This window comes from Loxodonta africana, chromosome 21 (assembly GCF_030014295.1).
Source record: "Loxodonta africana isolate mLoxAfr1 chromosome 21, mLoxAfr1.hap2, whole genome shotgun sequence".
In the NCBI taxonomy this organism is placed as follows: Eukaryota; Metazoa; Chordata; class Mammalia; order Proboscidea; family Elephantidae; genus Loxodonta; species Loxodonta africana.
Window position 1 is genome coordinate 68,154,129 of NC_087362.1, and position 17,267 is coordinate 68,171,395.

Here is a 17,267-nt window from a genome sequence, read left to right on the forward strand (position 1 = left end):
TTTTTTTTTTTTCTTTCTCTTTTAGGAAATGGTTTAATCAAAAAGAGTCTGCTTGGAGATGCGAGAGAACCTCTACCCATCAGGAATGGTGCCGGCTATTATGCCAGAAAAATCCATATACACACACGCAGCATTGAGCTGTTTTCACAAGACTTCCTTTCTAATAAACACAACACTTTCTCCTCCTCTCAGATGTGAACCTCAGATGCCAAAATGTGAATCTGCCAACTGTAGGTGCGTTGCTAAGCAGACGAGAAGCCTAGCAAGTTTGTCCAGCAAATTAGATTGTGCAGTGGGTGGCGTCCGCTTCGTGGCCTCAGACAGGAAGCAGCTGGTCTGTGCTCCCAGCCTCCGAGGCAGGTTGAGGCTGGTGGCCCTTACCAGGCATGGAAAAGGGTCTTTGTGGGTGAGAACATAAGGGCTTTGAGGGAAAATAAAAAAGCTCATTAAAATTGGAGGCCTACGTGAACATTCAAACACCTTTCCTTGGAAAGAGATGTATTGAGATCTTGTTTTGTGCCCGGTGGCTGTGAGCCTCTGTCCCTCTGGCTGGCCTGAGCCAGGGCCTGCCACCTCCTCATACCTTACTGTGGGGCAGAAAAGAGGTCGCAACCCCATCCAAAAGACACTGAGAGAGAAAATCCCAAACATTTAAGACTGGGTTCAAGAGTCCCCTGGATGCCTTCTGTCTGCTTTTTCCCAGTTCACATTTGGTTTAAAAAACCAAAACCAAACCCGTTGCCATGGAGTCAATCCCGACTCACAGCGACCCTATAGGCCTTAAATCAGAATTCAAACCTTTGCTGCCCAAAGGCGACATCCGAATGCAATAAATAACACCCAGCTCAGACCCCTGCCCCTGGCCCAGCTACCACTGCCCACTCTTTCTCCATCTGAACTGAAGGAAACTCAGGACTTTCAACCCCAACCTCCCTGTCAAATTTGGGGATCAACTGCTGCTTGGTCCAGGAGCCTCAGTCTTTTGTTTATAGCCTCATTTATGGCATGAACGAGAAACATACTGTTTACACAAACACGCGACAATTGTACATCAGCATCTTTACAATATTAAAGGAATCATATACAGGTCTACAGGCATTGTACACAGGGCTGTGCCTGCTGGGGTGCCCCGCCCACCAAGCAGTCCGCTCCTGTTGCTCCTCCCAAGGAAAAGCCAGCATGAGGGGACGCGTGACAAGGCCAGGGGTGAGGCAGCAGGTCTGTCAGGACCCCTTGGGGGTCCAGTCCTCATTGGGATCAGGGGTCCAGAGCCTGTGTCCAGGCCTTATTGGCAGGCTAGCATGACAACAGTTCAATTAAAATTCAGTGTGCATAATTCATGTGGGAAAAACAGAGCTAGGGACGGCTTCCTGAGCTGGGACCCAAAGGATGATGCTGACAGACAGGCCCCTTTACCCTGGGGCCCATTCCTGAGGTAAGAGTGTGGTGTGGCCCTCCGGTGGACCGGGACATGGAACCCAAGCATGAGCACACACACAGGACTGGAAGCCCCTGGCACTAGGAGATGGTCAGGTGACCCAAACAGCTGGGGCCTGAGCCCCGGGTGGCAGCAAAAGCGAAGAACCTCAGGTGGCTACAGATCCATCCAGCTCCACCCCTGCACCACCCTCCTCCCTCCTGCTTCCCACCACCCCTGCCGTGCTGCCGTCCCATTCTGTCCCTGCACACGGACAAGAATGACAAAGCCCAGCTCATTATGGGTCTGGGCCCCAGCGCCCAGGATGCCCCCCAACGCATGGGCACACCGCATGTCTGAGAACTGAGCACCAGGGAAAGAAGCATTGGTCCTCGGGGGCCTCTCTGATGTGTGCAGATACTGTCACCTCCATTTTAAATACTGTAGAAAAATAAGCCATTTCTGACGTGAGGAAACCCACCAGAGTCAGACACGCGCGGAGATGGGTGAGCAGCTCCTCTGGATTGGGACGGCAGAGCCTCTGCTGACCCCGCCTCAGTCGGCCCAGCGCCCCTGGGGACATCGCCTGGGCCGGGAGCCCCAGGGGCCAGGAGGGCAGACAGTGGAGTCCTGCTGTGGTCTCTTTGGATGGGCTGGCCTCCAGATCTGGCCTTCTGTTGCTGTGACACTCAGGGCCCTCAGTCTCTTGCTTGCCACTGAGCTCACACACAGAACTCCTCAGCACTGTTTCCAGGTCCCCAGGTGTCTCAGGCGGGCACTGAGGAAGGGCCTAGTCCAAGGGCTCCTGCTTTATCCGGATGGTAGTGGGAGTGGGCTGCGGCCGCCGCTCCTCACGGCACAGCACATACTCGCTGAACTGGGAAGAGTCCACACCACCCCCACAGGAGGCGGCCATGCTGAACCCCTTCTGGAACAGCCTCTCCAAGACCTGCTGGGGAACAGAAGGGTCAGTAATGCCCAGCTATGGAGTTTGCCTGGCATGGGCTGGGGGTGGGGCCTAGTTTTCCAAGCTACTTTCTCTTGTTAAGATCTGTCTCACTCACCAATAAAGGTCCCTGCAGAACCACAAGTTGGGCAACTACAGGAAGGACAGGAGCAGCCAGGAGGGACATAGGCAGACCTGCTGGGCCAGGGATCCTGAGTGACCAAACCTGGGTGGCTGCCCCACCCAGGCCCCAACCTGCTGCCTCAGGGGTGTGGAGCTTCGACTTGGGAGGCAGAGCCTTTGGGCCCCTTGCTTCCTCTCCAGGGTGCCCCCATGTATCCTGCCCCCTCTTACAGACACATAGTCTTAGGCCCCCTCCCACCCTGAGGCCTGCCCCAATAACAGAGCCCCCTGCCCCCCAGCCTCCAGGCAGCCACCTGCTTCCCTGGGCTGTGAGTCCCAGCTGCTTTGAGGCCTGGGGGTTTGTCAGCACCAGGGATCTCGGGGTGGAAAGGGGAGGCATCCTTTTTCCATCTACTTCTGCATAACCCCCATGTCTGCGTTTGTGTGCACCTCTGTGAGGGGAAGATCTAGCCACTGATCCCTGCAACTCAGCAAGTTCTGACCCACAGGCTGCAGGTTTCCCCCAGGCAGTCCGTTCTGCCCAAACCTGGAGATAGGAGTCTGATCTTGGGTTTGGGAAAGAGCTGTAAGGAAACAGGCCCCACTCTAGCCTGGGGCTTCCCAGTTCTCAGATCCAGCCAAAAAACACTCCAGGCAGCTGTTTGTGTGTCCGTGGCCCCCAGGCCAGCAGAGTCGGGACAGGGGCTCCAGGCCATCTCCACTCAGTCACTGTCCTCACTCTCCTGGCTCCCTGGGTTTAATTTTAATCCAGAGCCAGACTCTGGGTGTCAAATGAAGCACACTTTGTTGAAAATACTCTGGGCCATTTTTATAGAACATCCTTTTGGAGGAGGAAAAAAAAGTACAGATCAATTTTTTTAAGTCCAACCCCCAGGCACCATCATTTAATTATGAGCGGGATATAAATTATGCATCAACATATTGTTGCCTTTTCTGTAAAATGGCACGGGAGGACTGCGCCATTCCAGGGACAGGGCCGCCCTCTGTCTCTCTCAGCTGCCCGGGGGCTTTGGGCAGAGGGGACCAAGGCGGGTGGGGTGGGGCAGATGGGGTGAGGTGAGGGGGGCAGACGGGGTGAGGCAGGTGGTGCAGCAGCCACAGCGCTCACCTGCACCGAGTTGAGCCGGCAATAGCCGTTGAGTGGGAAGCGAATGACATGCGTGGGGTCCTGGTTCCAGCCGGCGTTGACGGAGTTGCACATGACGTCCCCGGTCTCGGGGAAGACCTCCTCAATGAGGGCCTTCTCGCCGCTGAGTGCGATCCGCTCGCCCAGGTCCGGCGTCACCCGCACCACCAGGCAGTCGCAGGCCCGGCTGCGGCGCCGCTGCTCTTGCTCCTGCTGCCAGCGCTCCAGCTCCCGCACCATGGGCTGCAGCTGGTAGTAGCGCGCCTCCTCGTACAGCAGGCTGAAGTCCTGAGGCACACACACACTGGGTGTAGGCGAGGGGAGGAGTCCCCCTTTCCACCTCCAGGAGGGCCAAGACCTCCAGGGCACAGTGTGGACTGGGGTGGTTGGCCCCATCGTACAGAGGGGGAAAGTGAGGCTCAGGTGAATGCGTGCAAGCAGAAGTCTAGACTTTACCTGAGGGCAGCAGCTGGCCTGCACCTCTGCAGACCCCCTGAGCTCTCCAATCTGGCAGGAGAAGCCTTGTGGGAAGACTGGGAGGCTAGGCTGGAGGAGATGGAGGCAGTGCCCATGCCTGGGAACCTGTTGCCTTCATGGAATCCCACCGAGAGAGGCCGGGGTGGCACATGGCAGCCCCACCCTCACCTGCCCTGGAGAGGCTCACGGCCCAGTAAGGAGGCAAAAAAGGACATTACAGAAGAGTGTCCTCCCCGGTCACACCTGCCTGCGCTGGATTTTCAGCTTCATCACCTACCAGCTCTGAGACCTCTGAGCCTCGGTTACTGAACCTCTCTGAACCTGTTTTCTCATCTATTAAAATGGACATAAATGCCCAGCTCAGAGAAGGGGAGTAAGGATTAAAGGACACGAGATCTGTCAAGTGTCTGGTCCTGCCCAAGGAGACCCTTGGCACCAAGTGCAATGAGGTATCTGGGGAGGGGAAGCCAGGCAGCCTGTTCCTGGGCTGGGCGAGCTTACACCAACTGTCTCTCTCAGACCCTTACATCAGCCTCCTACCCTGCCAAATGCAGGCCCACTCACACCTGCCCCCACCCTGCATAGCCGGGGGCCCATCACAAGTCTGACGGGTAGGCCTGACAGCCCCTGGGGGAGAGACCAGGAAACACAACCCCAGAAGCAGGGCCTGTCACACGGGCTCTCCTAAGTCCCTTCCACCTCCTGACTCCAGCCTGTGGACCACCCTGAGGAAGGCCCAAGCCCTAACTCTTCCCCAGGACCTACCAGTGGTCAGGGAACCACCTGCCTCTCAACAAGAGTTCCTCAGGGCTCCATCCTAGGCCTCTGCTCAGCCCGGTCTTAGCCACCCTGAGGGTTTAAATGACAGGTGCACGCCAACAACTCCCACATCTTCCTCACAGCCCAGAACGTCTCCACCTGACAGACATCCCACTAGCGCCTCCATGCAGGAATGGGTGCCACACTCCCCCCAGGCTTGTCCACCCTGGGGCCCTGTGGCTACTCAGGACTCAACCCAAGAGGGAGACACCCTCTTCAACAGCCCCTGGCCCATGAGCATCACGCACTCATGTCCGTTGCATCCTCTTCCTAAACGTAAGCCTTATCTACCACCCTGCTCCATCTTCTCAGCCTCTGCTCTGGTCCAAAGCTTCCAACAGTCCCCCTAGGCCTGGGGAAGTGGCCCTACCCAGGACTGGTCTCCTGGGTCCACTTCCCCACCCTGCCTGTATTCCTCTCCACGCAATAGCCAGCGTGTCTGTTCCAGTGTGTAAATTGGACTGTCATCCCCTACTCACCTTCCCACCGTGTGCAGAGTAAAATGCCAATGCTGGGCCTGCCCCCAAGGTCCTGAGGGCCAAAGGGCAGCCCCTTCCTGCCCTCTCCTCCTGGCCACACGACACCCTCTTTGCAGTTCTTCCCTTCACCACTGAGACGAACATCATTTTCTCCAGAAACGCACCCGGGCCAGGTTCCCTGTTGTTCACTCTCACGATACTCTCTAGTTCCCTGACGTGTTTGCCACAACAGAACTCTAAGTGTTAATTTGTTCAACATCTGTCTTCCCTCTAGACCGTGAGCGCTGTGGGGCAGGACCTACGTCAGCCTTGTGTTTCACTGTATTTTCAGCCTGAGTACAGTTGCTGGCACAATCAGCAAATCAGCTGGATGAAGCACAAAACAGTCCCAGGACCACTGGTCTTTTGGGTAGGTAGGTGCTGGGAGGAAGGAAAGAGAGATGGGTGGACATTTGCTGGTATGACTCAGGCCAGCCCAGGCCAGAGCCTCCTTCCTCCCTGGAACCTCAGTGCCATGGAGGGGGGCTCACCACCAAGGCAGGATTCAGGAACCAAGCTAGCCGCCCTGGATGGACTCGCCCTGAGACTTGGGGATAGCCTTTAGTCTAGTGGATGTTAGGTTTGGCTCAGGGCATGTCCCCTTGTAAACTGCCAACTGGGGACAGACTGATGAGCCTCTATCTCCTGTAACTCTGACACACAACCATCCTTACACACAACAAATATTCAACTGGGGTAAGCACCGCTGCTGCTGCTGAACTGTTGTTAAAAAAGTTGTTAAAACACACTGATAAATAAGATAAAAATGTGAGAAAACAAAATTAGTTTAGAAAAACTGATTTAGCCCCCGGCCTCATCGTTTTAACTTTTTATGGTTGCCATGACGACCGCGGGTCCATTTATTACGTCACAGAGTCCTGTGTGTAATACCATGGCATGCACAGCGCGGGGCCGCTAGCTGCGGACCTACCTTGAAGTCGTCCGGCAGCAGCAGTTTTGACGTCCGCAGGAAGCTCAGGATGTAGCGGAAGATCTCCCCGTCCCGGTCGATGAAATAATGTTGCTTCAAGCTGTCCAGGACAATGGGTTCCGTGCCATTGAAAAGGCGGCTTATTCTGGGAGAAGAGCGGGAGGGGGAACGTCTGAGGGAGGGGGCTGAGTCCACCGGCTACATCCTCACTGCTGGAGTCCTGTCCTGCCGGAGGGGGACGAGCCTCACATGACCCTGGGACTGTGCCGCGGGTCTGCACACACCTGGGGCAGCCGGTCCACATGCACAGGCCACAGCCAGATGTAGACACACCCAGCTGTTCACACCAGCCTGCCAACACAGCACAGGTCTGGAAAACTACAGCCAGACACATACAATGCCACCTCACCCCCCACACAAACCAGTCAGTCACAGACCTCGTACACAACCCTCAGCAGACAGACCCACCCAGAAAAGTCACATCCGCCATCCGGAACCTCAGCCAACAGCCACACACCTAGCCAATATGCGGGAGGCAGCCACCAGAGTACAAATGGCCACACACAGCCACCCCACCCGAGGGACATCATTGAGCACCAGACACACACGCCCAGGCAATCGGCACAGGGTCATACACATATATTCCCTCCCTCCCCAGCACACAAATGACGGGCAGACCCACACACATCCAGACACACACTAGACAATACAAGCCAACCTGGGACACAGCTATACAGACCTGACAAAGTCACAGGTAAACAAACACAACCACTCATTCAGAGAGCCATGTGATAGAAATAGGCAGGCAGACAGGATGGCATACACGGATTCGTGCCGGCACACAAATGTGCACAGGTGACAGAGTGTGTGCGCATGCACACACACATGCACACCAGCGTGTCTGCACACATACCATAGTGCATGAATACATGCACACGTGCCTCAGTGCACAAATGTGTGCACTCAAGTCACAGTGCGCACACACACCACAGCACACACACAAGTGTGCTTGCACACGTACCACACACAGTGCACTCACAGGCACACACACCAGTGTGTATGCACTCATGCACAGCACACACACATGCACCACAGTGCGTGCCTACATGCACACATGCCACAGCATGAGCACACCTGGAGGGCATGAAAAAGGACACAAGTCCTGGCACCCTGTGCTCTGATGGGCAAGTGGTTCCCACAGCGAGTCCAGGGACTGCAGGAAGCTCTTGGGGGCCCCTGCTGCCTGTCTCTATCTACTCCTGGGAAAGAGACTGGGCCTCAGAGCCAGGGCTGGAGTCTCCCCAGTGCCCAGGGTAGTGGGCTCTGGTTTGGCTACCTTCCTCTGCAGAACGCAGGCTGAGCTGTGGACAGTTATGAGCCCCAAAGTGGGGTGTGGGTAGCTAATAATCAGGCTTGGGGACAGGAGGGAGGGTGGCAGGATCTCCCAAGGACAGCTCCACCAGACATTCTTTGGCAAGCAGGTCCACACACTCGTCAGCAGCTAGATCCCAGCAAGGCGGCATGTCTACAAAGCCTGAGAAGGGGTAGCCTTGACCTGGGACCGAGGACTCCCAGCCCAGCCTCAAGCTGATGCCTAAGGCCCCTCCCTCCCTCTCTGCCTGCACTGGCAGGGACTTTTCCTGAGATGGTCCCCACCGCAGCCCCTCCACTGTCCTACCAAGTCAGCCACTCCTAAGGCCCTGTCCCACTGCCACTGTACATCCCGAACAGGAACAGAAGGGTTTAGAGCCCCCAAAACCCTTCTCACGGTTCCCATCTACATGGCCCTCTGCTCAGCCAGGAAGGCCTGTCCAGGTATGGAGCAGCCATGCAGTCACCTGTTCTCTCTGGGGCCGTGGCCCACCTCCTGTTCCAGTGGGTTGGTGTGAGCAGGTCAGAGGCCACAGGGAGGGGTGAAGGGGCCAGAGCCTCTGGAACCAGTGCTAGAGTGCACCTCAGATGCAACTCCTCTCAGGTTGCCGAAGGCCATGGAGCTTGATCTTCCCCCAACTACCACCTAGGCACCAAGCCTGGGAACAATGGTCCTGAGGACCCAGTCCCTGCTGGAAAGCCTTGTTGGACTCCACAGCCTGTCCATCCTTCAAAGCCCCAACACTTGGCCTCAACAGAGCCTGAAAATTCAGATGTCAAAGGGAGGGACACCCCCAGCATCCTTGGAGACAGATGTGACTGTGCAAGGTGCCACGGACAGTTGTCAGGGCCAATATGGTACCAGCAGGAACGAGCAAGAGCCACATCCGCAGGTAAGTCAGCAAATCCCAGGTTTCAGCCTCCCTGGGGAATGTTCCCCACCGGGATTCGAACTGGTTCCTCCTGGTTCAGTCAAGGCCAATGAAGCGACATTGGAACAGACTCAAATTCTTAAAATGTCAGTGAACCAGAGTGGTAACCGGAATAGGAAAAATGACTGGTCGAAGCCCTGCTAGAAACTTAAATCTCCCTCTTAGAAAGCAAGGGGAGCCTGCACGTTGCATAGCAACCAAATCTCTTGACCAGCAGAGTTGGAAACAGTAGTGCCCCACTCAAAGATGGTGACAAACGGTGCTGCTTTGAACGTGTGTCGAGCTCCACAGTCCTGTATCAGGCTCCTGAAAGGGCTCACTACGCCTCTTCTGAGTCTCCCGTTCCAAGGCTTGACCTATAATTTTTTCTGTTCTGATTATTCCTCAGGTTTAACTAAATCCGATTTTTCTTCATCAGCCGTGACTGAACTGGTGCGAAGCCCTGGCTCCCCACCCTTTCTAGTTGAACTCTATTGTTCTGCGCAGCAAGCAATATTCTGAGCCTGGCTGAGTTCCAAATCTCTCTAGTGGTTAGGGCTGGCTAGGGTTCTAGACCATCCTGCATGTCTAGAAGATTCCAGGCTCATCCACATTCCAGGGCTGGCTGGCTTCTAGATTGTCTTATTCATCCAAGGTGAGAAGGTTCTCAATCTACCTTATTTCAGGGCTGAAGGCTCTAGATCATTCCATGGTTCAGTGTCTGATCCAGAATAAGCTGGCAGCAGAGCAGCTTCTTATAGGACAAATGCTTTTCATGTCCTCGGGGTCTGGGGCTACCAGGGAGAGCATGTTGGGAGGGTTGTCACCGACAACTGCCACAAAGTAATCCCCTGATACCTGCAAGGTCTTAAGAGTCCAGCTCCTGCTATGACCTCTCCTGGCCTTTGCCAGTGGCTCCCAGCCTCAGGGAGTCCTCCAGAGAACCAGCGGGCCAGTTCACACGTCAGCAGCCAAGACAATCAGGGGCAAAAGAGACACAGTCTGATGCCCAGTGCCCAGGTACACAAAGCGGAGGTGTCATGTGGGTCTCCTTTCTTTTTTTTAAGCTTCGGTTCCAATTTCCTGGTCGTTTGAGTGGAAGGTTTTATTAGATCCAAAGCTCCTGGCCATCTTAATTTGGTGCTTCCTCCAGCCAGTACGGAGCTGATTGCAGCAGCCTCAACGTGTCCAGCAGGCAGGGCACCAGTGAGGTCACATACCCAGGGAGTCTGCTCCCAGCCCCAGGCCGCTGTGCTCAGCTGTTTCTGTGTGAGGACCAATAGCTGTTCCTGGGCGGGGCCAGAGGAGGCACCTAGCACTCAGGCTCTCCACTTCCTTGTGTGGGAGCCATCCTGGCTACCCAAGAGCCAGAAGCCCAGGCATAGTACCAGGGACACAGTGACCCAGGTGCAGGGACGAGCCCCCTGACTGCCACAGAGCTACCTGGCGTGGGACTCTGCTGACATGCAGCAGCCCCTGGGTGTCCTTGGTGCTCTTAGTTCTCCACCTCCAGGTGACTCACTCATTAATGACACGGGGTGAGGGACTGATCTTCTTTTCCGGAATTGCTAGAAACCAGTTCTTAAATCTTAAGAATTCAGTAAGGGGAGGAGACACCTGAGGGGCCCCTGCCAGCACGGCTGCACAGCCCGTTTCTTGGACCCAGTCCTCACTGCCCTATAGGCCACGCTACCTTCTGGTCTCTGGGCCAAAGCTTCAGGCCTTGGAGCAGCTCTCCTCTGAGCCAGATGTCACCCAGGCTAAACAACAGATTCATCTTGAGGCCCTGCCTCGAAAGAATACAGAAGGCCACCCCTCAGGGCCTATCTTCAGGCCAAGGGTCCCACACCCAAGGGGAAGGGCATCCCCTCCTCAAAGCAGGACGATGGAAGAAGCGAGCCACCTTGGTGGGCCTGGGAGAGGACAACCACCCCCTGCCCACTCTGCTCCTGGGCAACTGTCAGGAGACAAGAGTGGGGAGGGCTCCCCTCACCTCCCCTAGGACAGGACTGTGATCATTCCGGAAAGGAAAGGTGTCTGATTTCAGGAAACACTCTTCAGAGAGGGTCATGGGCAAGGGTTTTACAAATTTAACTCACAAATGTCATCAACCGATTAAGGCGTGATCTATCTCAAACAACTTGGGAATGCCGCAGAAGGCAAAATTGAAATTAAATAAGCAGAATCCATCTCCCGTCCTAGACAGGGCTCTGCAAGCAAGCGTGCGCGCCAATACTGCTGACACCTCCTTGTGCCCTGTCCCCAGAGCCCCAAGTTCACCAGTGCTCCAGGTGCAGTCTCTGCTGGAATAAGGGAATGCAGCCCCAACTGCCATCTGTACCCCAGCTTCCCTCAATTCCACATCCACCTCCAGTGTCCTCTTCAAGGGCACACCCCTGCCCATGTGCAGGGCTCCACCCAGCCCTCAGCCACCTCCAGGAGCGGCCATCTCCACGCACCACAAAGCATCCCTGCTCTGAGCAGTCACGCCGACAACAAGGAGCAAGCCCGGCACGCAGGCTTCCAGAGACAGTCCCTTGGTGTCTGGGGGATTAATTAACTCCTCTTGTTATTTCAATGTATAAAACAGGGGTGATCCCCTGCAGCCTCAACCCTCCTGAGCTCAGCCTCTGACAGCCCCAGGGAGAGTGGAGACCACCTGGCTCTGCCAGGAGCAAGCAGCCAGTAGCATGCACATCATGCAGCCAGTAGCTGCTATGTCCACAGGGAAACCAGGTCCTCCCCAAGAAGGGAACCCCCCTGAGAGGCACCAATGACTGGCACAGGCCCAGAGGCATGGCAGAATGGGGGAGATTCCTACTGAGCGGTATCCCCAAGCCCCCAGCCAAGGCCCTGGCCAGATACTTCATCCACTGATGAGTATATAAGGCTCATGCTTATCCACACCTACGGGTATCCCCAAATGTCCTGGAACCACCTAGCTGGCCACCACAACCCCCAGCATCAAAGAGAGCCTGCTGCTATCCCTTCAAGTCTGGTGGTGGCCACCCAAGCAGACAAAGATGGCAACCTGCAGCTCCTCCTCCTCCCTCCCCTTGCGTATTTCCACAAAGGTTAGAATCGGAAGTAGGATTAAGTACTTCTCCTTTCACCCCTACCAACAAGTATTCAGCATCACTCACAAAACGGTCCCCTGCAAAGGCCAAGCCTGAGTCTCAAGAAGAATCTGAAGGCCGCGACCTCTACCAGCAGGTCAGGAGCTCCACCTACCATTCCTGAGGTTGCCAGCTCTGGGTCACGAGCCCCTGCGCGAAGCATCTTTCAACAGGTGAACTTGGCCTCCCAGAGCTCAGCTCTCTGGGTCTACATCAGCCCTGCCCTGTCGACTGCCAGAGAAGTGCCCCACTGGCAATAGGCTGCTGACGCTGCCCCTCACCACTGCGTACCTCGCGCTACGAGGGGCTCGGCTCTTACCTGGAGTCAGGGTATTTGGTGAGTGTGGCCAGGCTGCTGGTGTACATGTGGCCGCCCACATCAATGTGCACAGGCGCGTTAGACTTGGTGAGCTGGGCTGGCAGTGGAATCCCCTGGGCGGCCAGGGGAGACACAGGCGACCGGGTGAGAGACAACCGGGACATGCTTCCTCCCTCCTGGAAATGGAAACAAGGCAGAAAATAAGAGTTTCTCCACAATGGCGCTGTGCACTCCCTTTATAGCGAGTGTGATCACAGATCTAATCAGATCACTTCTGCCTATGCCTGATCACATATTCAGCTGACAAATTACGGCCACCACTGTAATTAAGTGTATTTGCATCATTTTCTTCAAAGTACCAGAGGGAAAAAAAAGAAAGATGCTTATTAGCAATAAGAAATCAAGAAAAAAAATTTTCAAGGTGTCAGCCTCCAGGGGCATAAAACACACTGCAAAATTCTAATTAAAGGTCGCGGGCTTATGTGTTAGATGTGAAATATCCCCTGACAAACGAATCACCAATTTGTGAATTGGGATTCAGGGGTTTTTGCAAGTTTGTCTCAGTAACGAGACACCTCTAAATTAGTGACTTCCTCAGCGCCGAAGGCATCGAGTTTTATACATGCAGTAAATTTCACATCAAATTAAGAGCATTTTTGTTTTAAAAAATACATAATCGTACAGCCAGTCAACAGCTATCCCTTGAGCATTGCTACCATGAGGAAGGGTAGCCAGTCAGCAGACGCTCAGGAAGAGGCAAAGAAGGGGCCACTGGCCACTGACCCAGCCCACCCTGGTGGCTCTCACCGTGGCGCCGGCACTGCTGTGTGCATGAAGCGAGGACCCACTCGGCCGCTCCTTGCGGTGAGGCATCTAGGCTTCCATCGCTGCCCAGAGTACCTGCAGGGAGCACCACCAACAAAACCAGAGGGCTTACTCGGCAGCAGACGCGTCTTCCATGGAGTCAAAGATGCTGAGAATCTTTTTCTGCACACGCTCTCTGGGCCCCCGTGCCATGTAGCGCCTGAGATACCTAACCCTTCCTCTCCACATTCCACCCGGCACTATCCTTTCTCCCCACACCCCAGTCTCCCCATCCCCCAAAGCAAGACTCAGGGCCATGGCAAATTACACACATGCACTCACACATGTGTTTTCTGGGCAGCTCCATGTCTGTTAATTTAGCTAATGACAGTACTGAAACATATGCTCACCATTATTGGCCCAAACTGTTTCAGAACAAATCTGATTTCCCTGGTATTTTGGTTTAGAGCCACGTTACCAAGCGTGTCTCCTCTTGCATCAGCAGAGAGCCTTGTGGACCGAGGCTCGGGGAAGGTTCTGCACCTTCCATGGGCTGGGGGGCTGGGGACCTCTCAACCCCGTCCCGCTCCCATGGACGTGCAGCTGCAGCCTGCCAGACGCGTGGAAGCCAGGGCACCAGGAAGAGGGACCATCACTCGGGGAGCCACCTCTCCTGTACAAACTCTCAACAGCAGTGAAGACCTGTCTTTGTTTGCCGAGTCTGCACCTCAGTTTCTCCCTGGAGTCCCGGGATGGTCACCTCTGTGCCTAATGTTTTCCAGACCCCTCATGACACTCTCCCCCAGGCTTTAGAGAGGGGCCAGAAGGAAACTGACAGCCGCTCGGCTAATGGACTGGTTCTACTCCTCCCTGGGCTCTCAGGGAGCCCTCTGTGTCACAAACCACCTTAAATAAGACTGACCCTCAGTCCCTAGGAGCCACCCCCAGGGCACTTCACAGGGCCACTGCCAAAGGGTAGAGAACAGTAGGTTTCTGCAGCCCCTTCCACTTGGGGGGGCGGGGGAGGAACTTTGATCTGTGAACACACACACAAGCACACACGGCTCCACAAGCCTAATCTGGATTTAGTTTTCACACAGGTTTAACTGCTGAGAAAGCAAGCAAATGAAATTCCTGGGACCCAAGGGACTGATTTTCCCCTTAAACTCCGGCATCTAAAATTTGTGCCTTGATAGTCAGCATTCAACTGCCAGAAGTGGACCAAGATCCAATGAGAATCACACTGCAAATAAGTAAGGGTACTTTCCTACGACTGACATGGCTGTTAGCAGGCGGGGTGGGGGTGTAGCTAGCAGCAGACCGTGATGTTTAACTTCGACCCCCACTGGGGGGGCTGTTCTGCTCTGGGTCCCCGTGCTTTGGGCGTTCCTGAGTTACAGCAAGCTTACAAAAAGAAAACGAGGTCACCTATCTCAAGGAAGTTCTGAGAAACCAAAAGAGACCTCAGGAATGGATTCTTGTGCCCTGGGAGGCTCTGCTGAGGGAGGAGTCAGAAGGAAAGACTCAGCTGAGGTAAACTGAACAGGAAGGAATTCCCCAAGGACTGCACAGGGTTTTCCCTACAGTCAGCACAACATCCAAAGTGACATTTAACAGAGTACCCCCGACAAAAGCTGCCCCATCCTGTTCTCACCGGCCCTTTTTCCATAGCAAGCACAACCATGTTCATGGCAACTCACCATTGGAAGCCCCAGGCTTTACGCCTTGACCCGAACCTCCAGAGCTCCGTCCGACAAATCCATTGGTGCTGGACAACGACCTTTTCCTGAGACCGCTGTTGAGGTCAGAAGCATAAAAGTGGGCGCAGTAAGAGACACAAGTTCATGCCACCAACACGAGCATCCAAACCCACGACCTGGAGCTTCCCGGCCTCCCGAGGCGGGGCCAAACCGCCTGTTGCCGGGGCCTCGGCTGCAGTGCGCGCGAGGGCCTGCGGGTTTCCAAAACAGGCTAGGTGTTGACCGGTTTCTCTAAGCTGCGGCGGCGGGAGACCCGGGCCGTGCGCCCACCCGCCACCGAGCCCCGCCCTTCCGAGCAGAGGGAAGCGAGCAGAATGCCACGCTCATTTACACACAAAATGATTTTGTGTCCCATTGTGCTCGCAGTTGTTCAGCTCTCTGGGGGCGATTAAACTGGCTGTGCCGCGGCAGCTTGAGACGATTTCACTAAATCGCTTCTTCGTGAAGTCGCTTCTTTGCTAAGCTGTTATTTTAACCATAAAAGGTAAACAGAAGGCGGCTCGCGAGCTCCCCTCAGCTCCGCGCCCTGAGCGCCGGCCTGGGGCGAGGGTGCCGGGGGGCGGGGGAGCTGCAGAATTGGCCAGGGTGCGGGCCGTGTGGAGACAGGTTGGGCACCTGGCGCGCACCGGCTCCACCTCGAAGCACACCGGCCGGTGTGAACTTCCGAGAGGCCTGAGCCGGCTGGGCCGAGGCCCACGGGTGCCGCGGGGCGGAGGCGGCGGTGGAACCAGAAGCGCCTGGCCGGGCGGGGAGGAGTGTGCAGCGGGGCGGGGCGGGGGAGAGTTAAATCAAGAGGCAGACACTTTGAGACCACAGATGGGAAGCTCGCCTAATTAACGACGTAAAAGCGCTTTTGTTCTCAAAGTTTATTGTTGCCGGGATTAAAAAAAAAAATTGAAACTAATGCTGTTATTCACTCGTGCAGTTAAATTCCTTCATGCACATTTGAGACACGGAGTGAAAACTTGAAGCTTATCTTTCTGCAGTCGGGGACGGGGGGGCGACCGGAGATAGTAAAACGCTTTGGCAGGGGCGCGAGGGTTGCGAGCGTGTGCCCCGTGCGCGCGTCCAAAGCAGGGGGTGCGGGCGGGGAGCACGGGTCTGGAAGTGGCGATCTGGTCTGAGCACGGCCCGTCCCCGAACCCCACGCTCGGGACTCGACCGCCAGCGCACCGGCTTTCCCTTCGCGTTGCGGACTTGCAGGGTGGGTGTCAGGGAACGCACATCTGTCCCATTGGAGACTTTTTCTCAGATTTGGGCGCCAAGCTGGGCCCTGTTCATCCCGAAACCCCAGCTGCCCAAGCCTGGTTCTGACCCCAGAAACTCGCTGGCCCCGCAAGACGCTCCGCCCTGCGCCCGGTCCAGAGTGCGGGGACCTGCGCGTCCCTCCGCCCGCTCGAGCTCGACGCCTGCCCGCGTGGGCAGGGTCCACCCACGGCCAAGACTGGCCCACGTGGGCACCCCCCGCACCAGGCCTTTGTGTTGTGCGCCCCCGCGCCGCCAGCACCGGGACAAAGCAGCCGCCCCCGCCCAGGTCCGGCCCCTGGGCTGGGCGACTTTCTCGGGATAGTGGCCACTTTGGGGGCAGGGGTGCGCAGCGTTGTGCAGTGGCGGGCCGCGCTGGGCTTACCTCGGAGCAGGAGCGGCAGATCGGGCTTGGGCGCAGCCCCCGCCCCCCGCAGCTGCCGGGTCTCCGGCACCCGGCACAACCTTGCCTCCTGTGCTTGCTGCGCGGGTCGCTCCGGTCTCGTCCTGGAGTTACTTTCTCTCTCGCCCCCAGCCCTCCCCCCCACCCACCCCTCCCGCCCCAGCCCCCGATTCGTGCGGCCCCTCGCGGCGCGGCGCGCCGGGGCCTCCCCTCCCCTCGCCTCCTCCCCTTCTCGCGGCCGCCGCCGCCGCCTCCTCTTCGCGCCGCTCTCCGGCTGCCCTCCCGCCGCTCCCACCTCTTCTCCTCCCTCCTCTTTCTCCAGCGGCCTCCCCCGATTGCTGGGGAGAAAACCAGCCCCCCACTCCGCCCCGTAGCCCGCGCCCTGCCGCGGCCGAGCCCGGACGCGAAGGGCAGCGATCCGGCTCCAAATTACCCAGCGCGGCGAGAGCGAGCGGGAGCGCGCGGCGACTCCTGGCTCGGGGCTCAGCTGCGCCGCGGGGCAGAGGATTAGAGTCGCAATTAGCTCCGCGCGCCCGCGCCTGCCGCGCTAGGCGACAAAAATGCGCTGTTTCCCCTCCTTTTGCTGGGCGATTCCAACCCGCCTCTCTCGGAACCCGCGCCTTCCCGCTGGGCCCCCGCCAGGACCCTCCCGGGAACCGTGCGCTCAGGCCTCGCGCCCTCGGCGGCCCAACCCCGCCCCCCGCCGGCCGGCCACGCGGCGCCCAGGCCTCCTCCGGGCTCGGGAGGGGGTGGGGGAGAAGCTGATTTTAATCATTGTCATTTCATCTGATGTAATATTTCCCCGGGCGCTTTCAGCTGGGCATAAATTTTCGGCTCCCAAATAAGTAACACAGGGCACGTTTCTCACATTTCTTGACTCCTCGGTTACAAAGAGGAGAGCAGCAGCCGCCGCGGCGCCCGGGGGTGGGGGCGGGACTTGTTAAACTGGGCTGCGAGTCG

At 56.7% G+C, this 17,267-nt stretch overlaps 1 protein-coding gene across 2 annotated transcripts; it reads right to left on the reverse strand.

Moving 5' to 3' along the window:
• Positions 1 to 1,034: 1,034 nt before the first annotated feature.
• On the reverse strand, positions 1,035 to 16,424 carry KCTD15 (potassium channel tetramerization domain containing 15). 2 transcript variants are annotated; one of them, XM_003416324.3, is made up of 7 exons: positions 16,290 to 16,424; positions 14,600 to 14,694; positions 12,903 to 12,995; positions 12,096 to 12,271; positions 6,379 to 6,523; positions 3,616 to 3,921; positions 1,035 to 2,366 (listed from the first exon to the last, which is right to left on the reverse strand). In XM_003416324.3, exons 3-7 carry the CDS (start codon positions 12,966 to 12,968, stop codon positions 2,208 to 2,210), a joined length of 852 nt encoding a protein of 283 aa, XP_003416372.1. In that variant the 5' UTR covers positions 12,969 to 12,995; positions 14,600 to 14,694; positions 16,290 to 16,424; the 3' UTR covers positions 1,035 to 2,207. The 2 variants fall into 2 exon arrangements, with proteins under 2 accessions (XP_003416372.1, XP_023411402.1); XM_023555634.2 differs by lacking the exon at positions 16,290 to 16,424 and having other exon boundaries at positions 14,600 to 15,211.
• Positions 16,425 to 17,267: the final 843 nt, after the last annotated feature.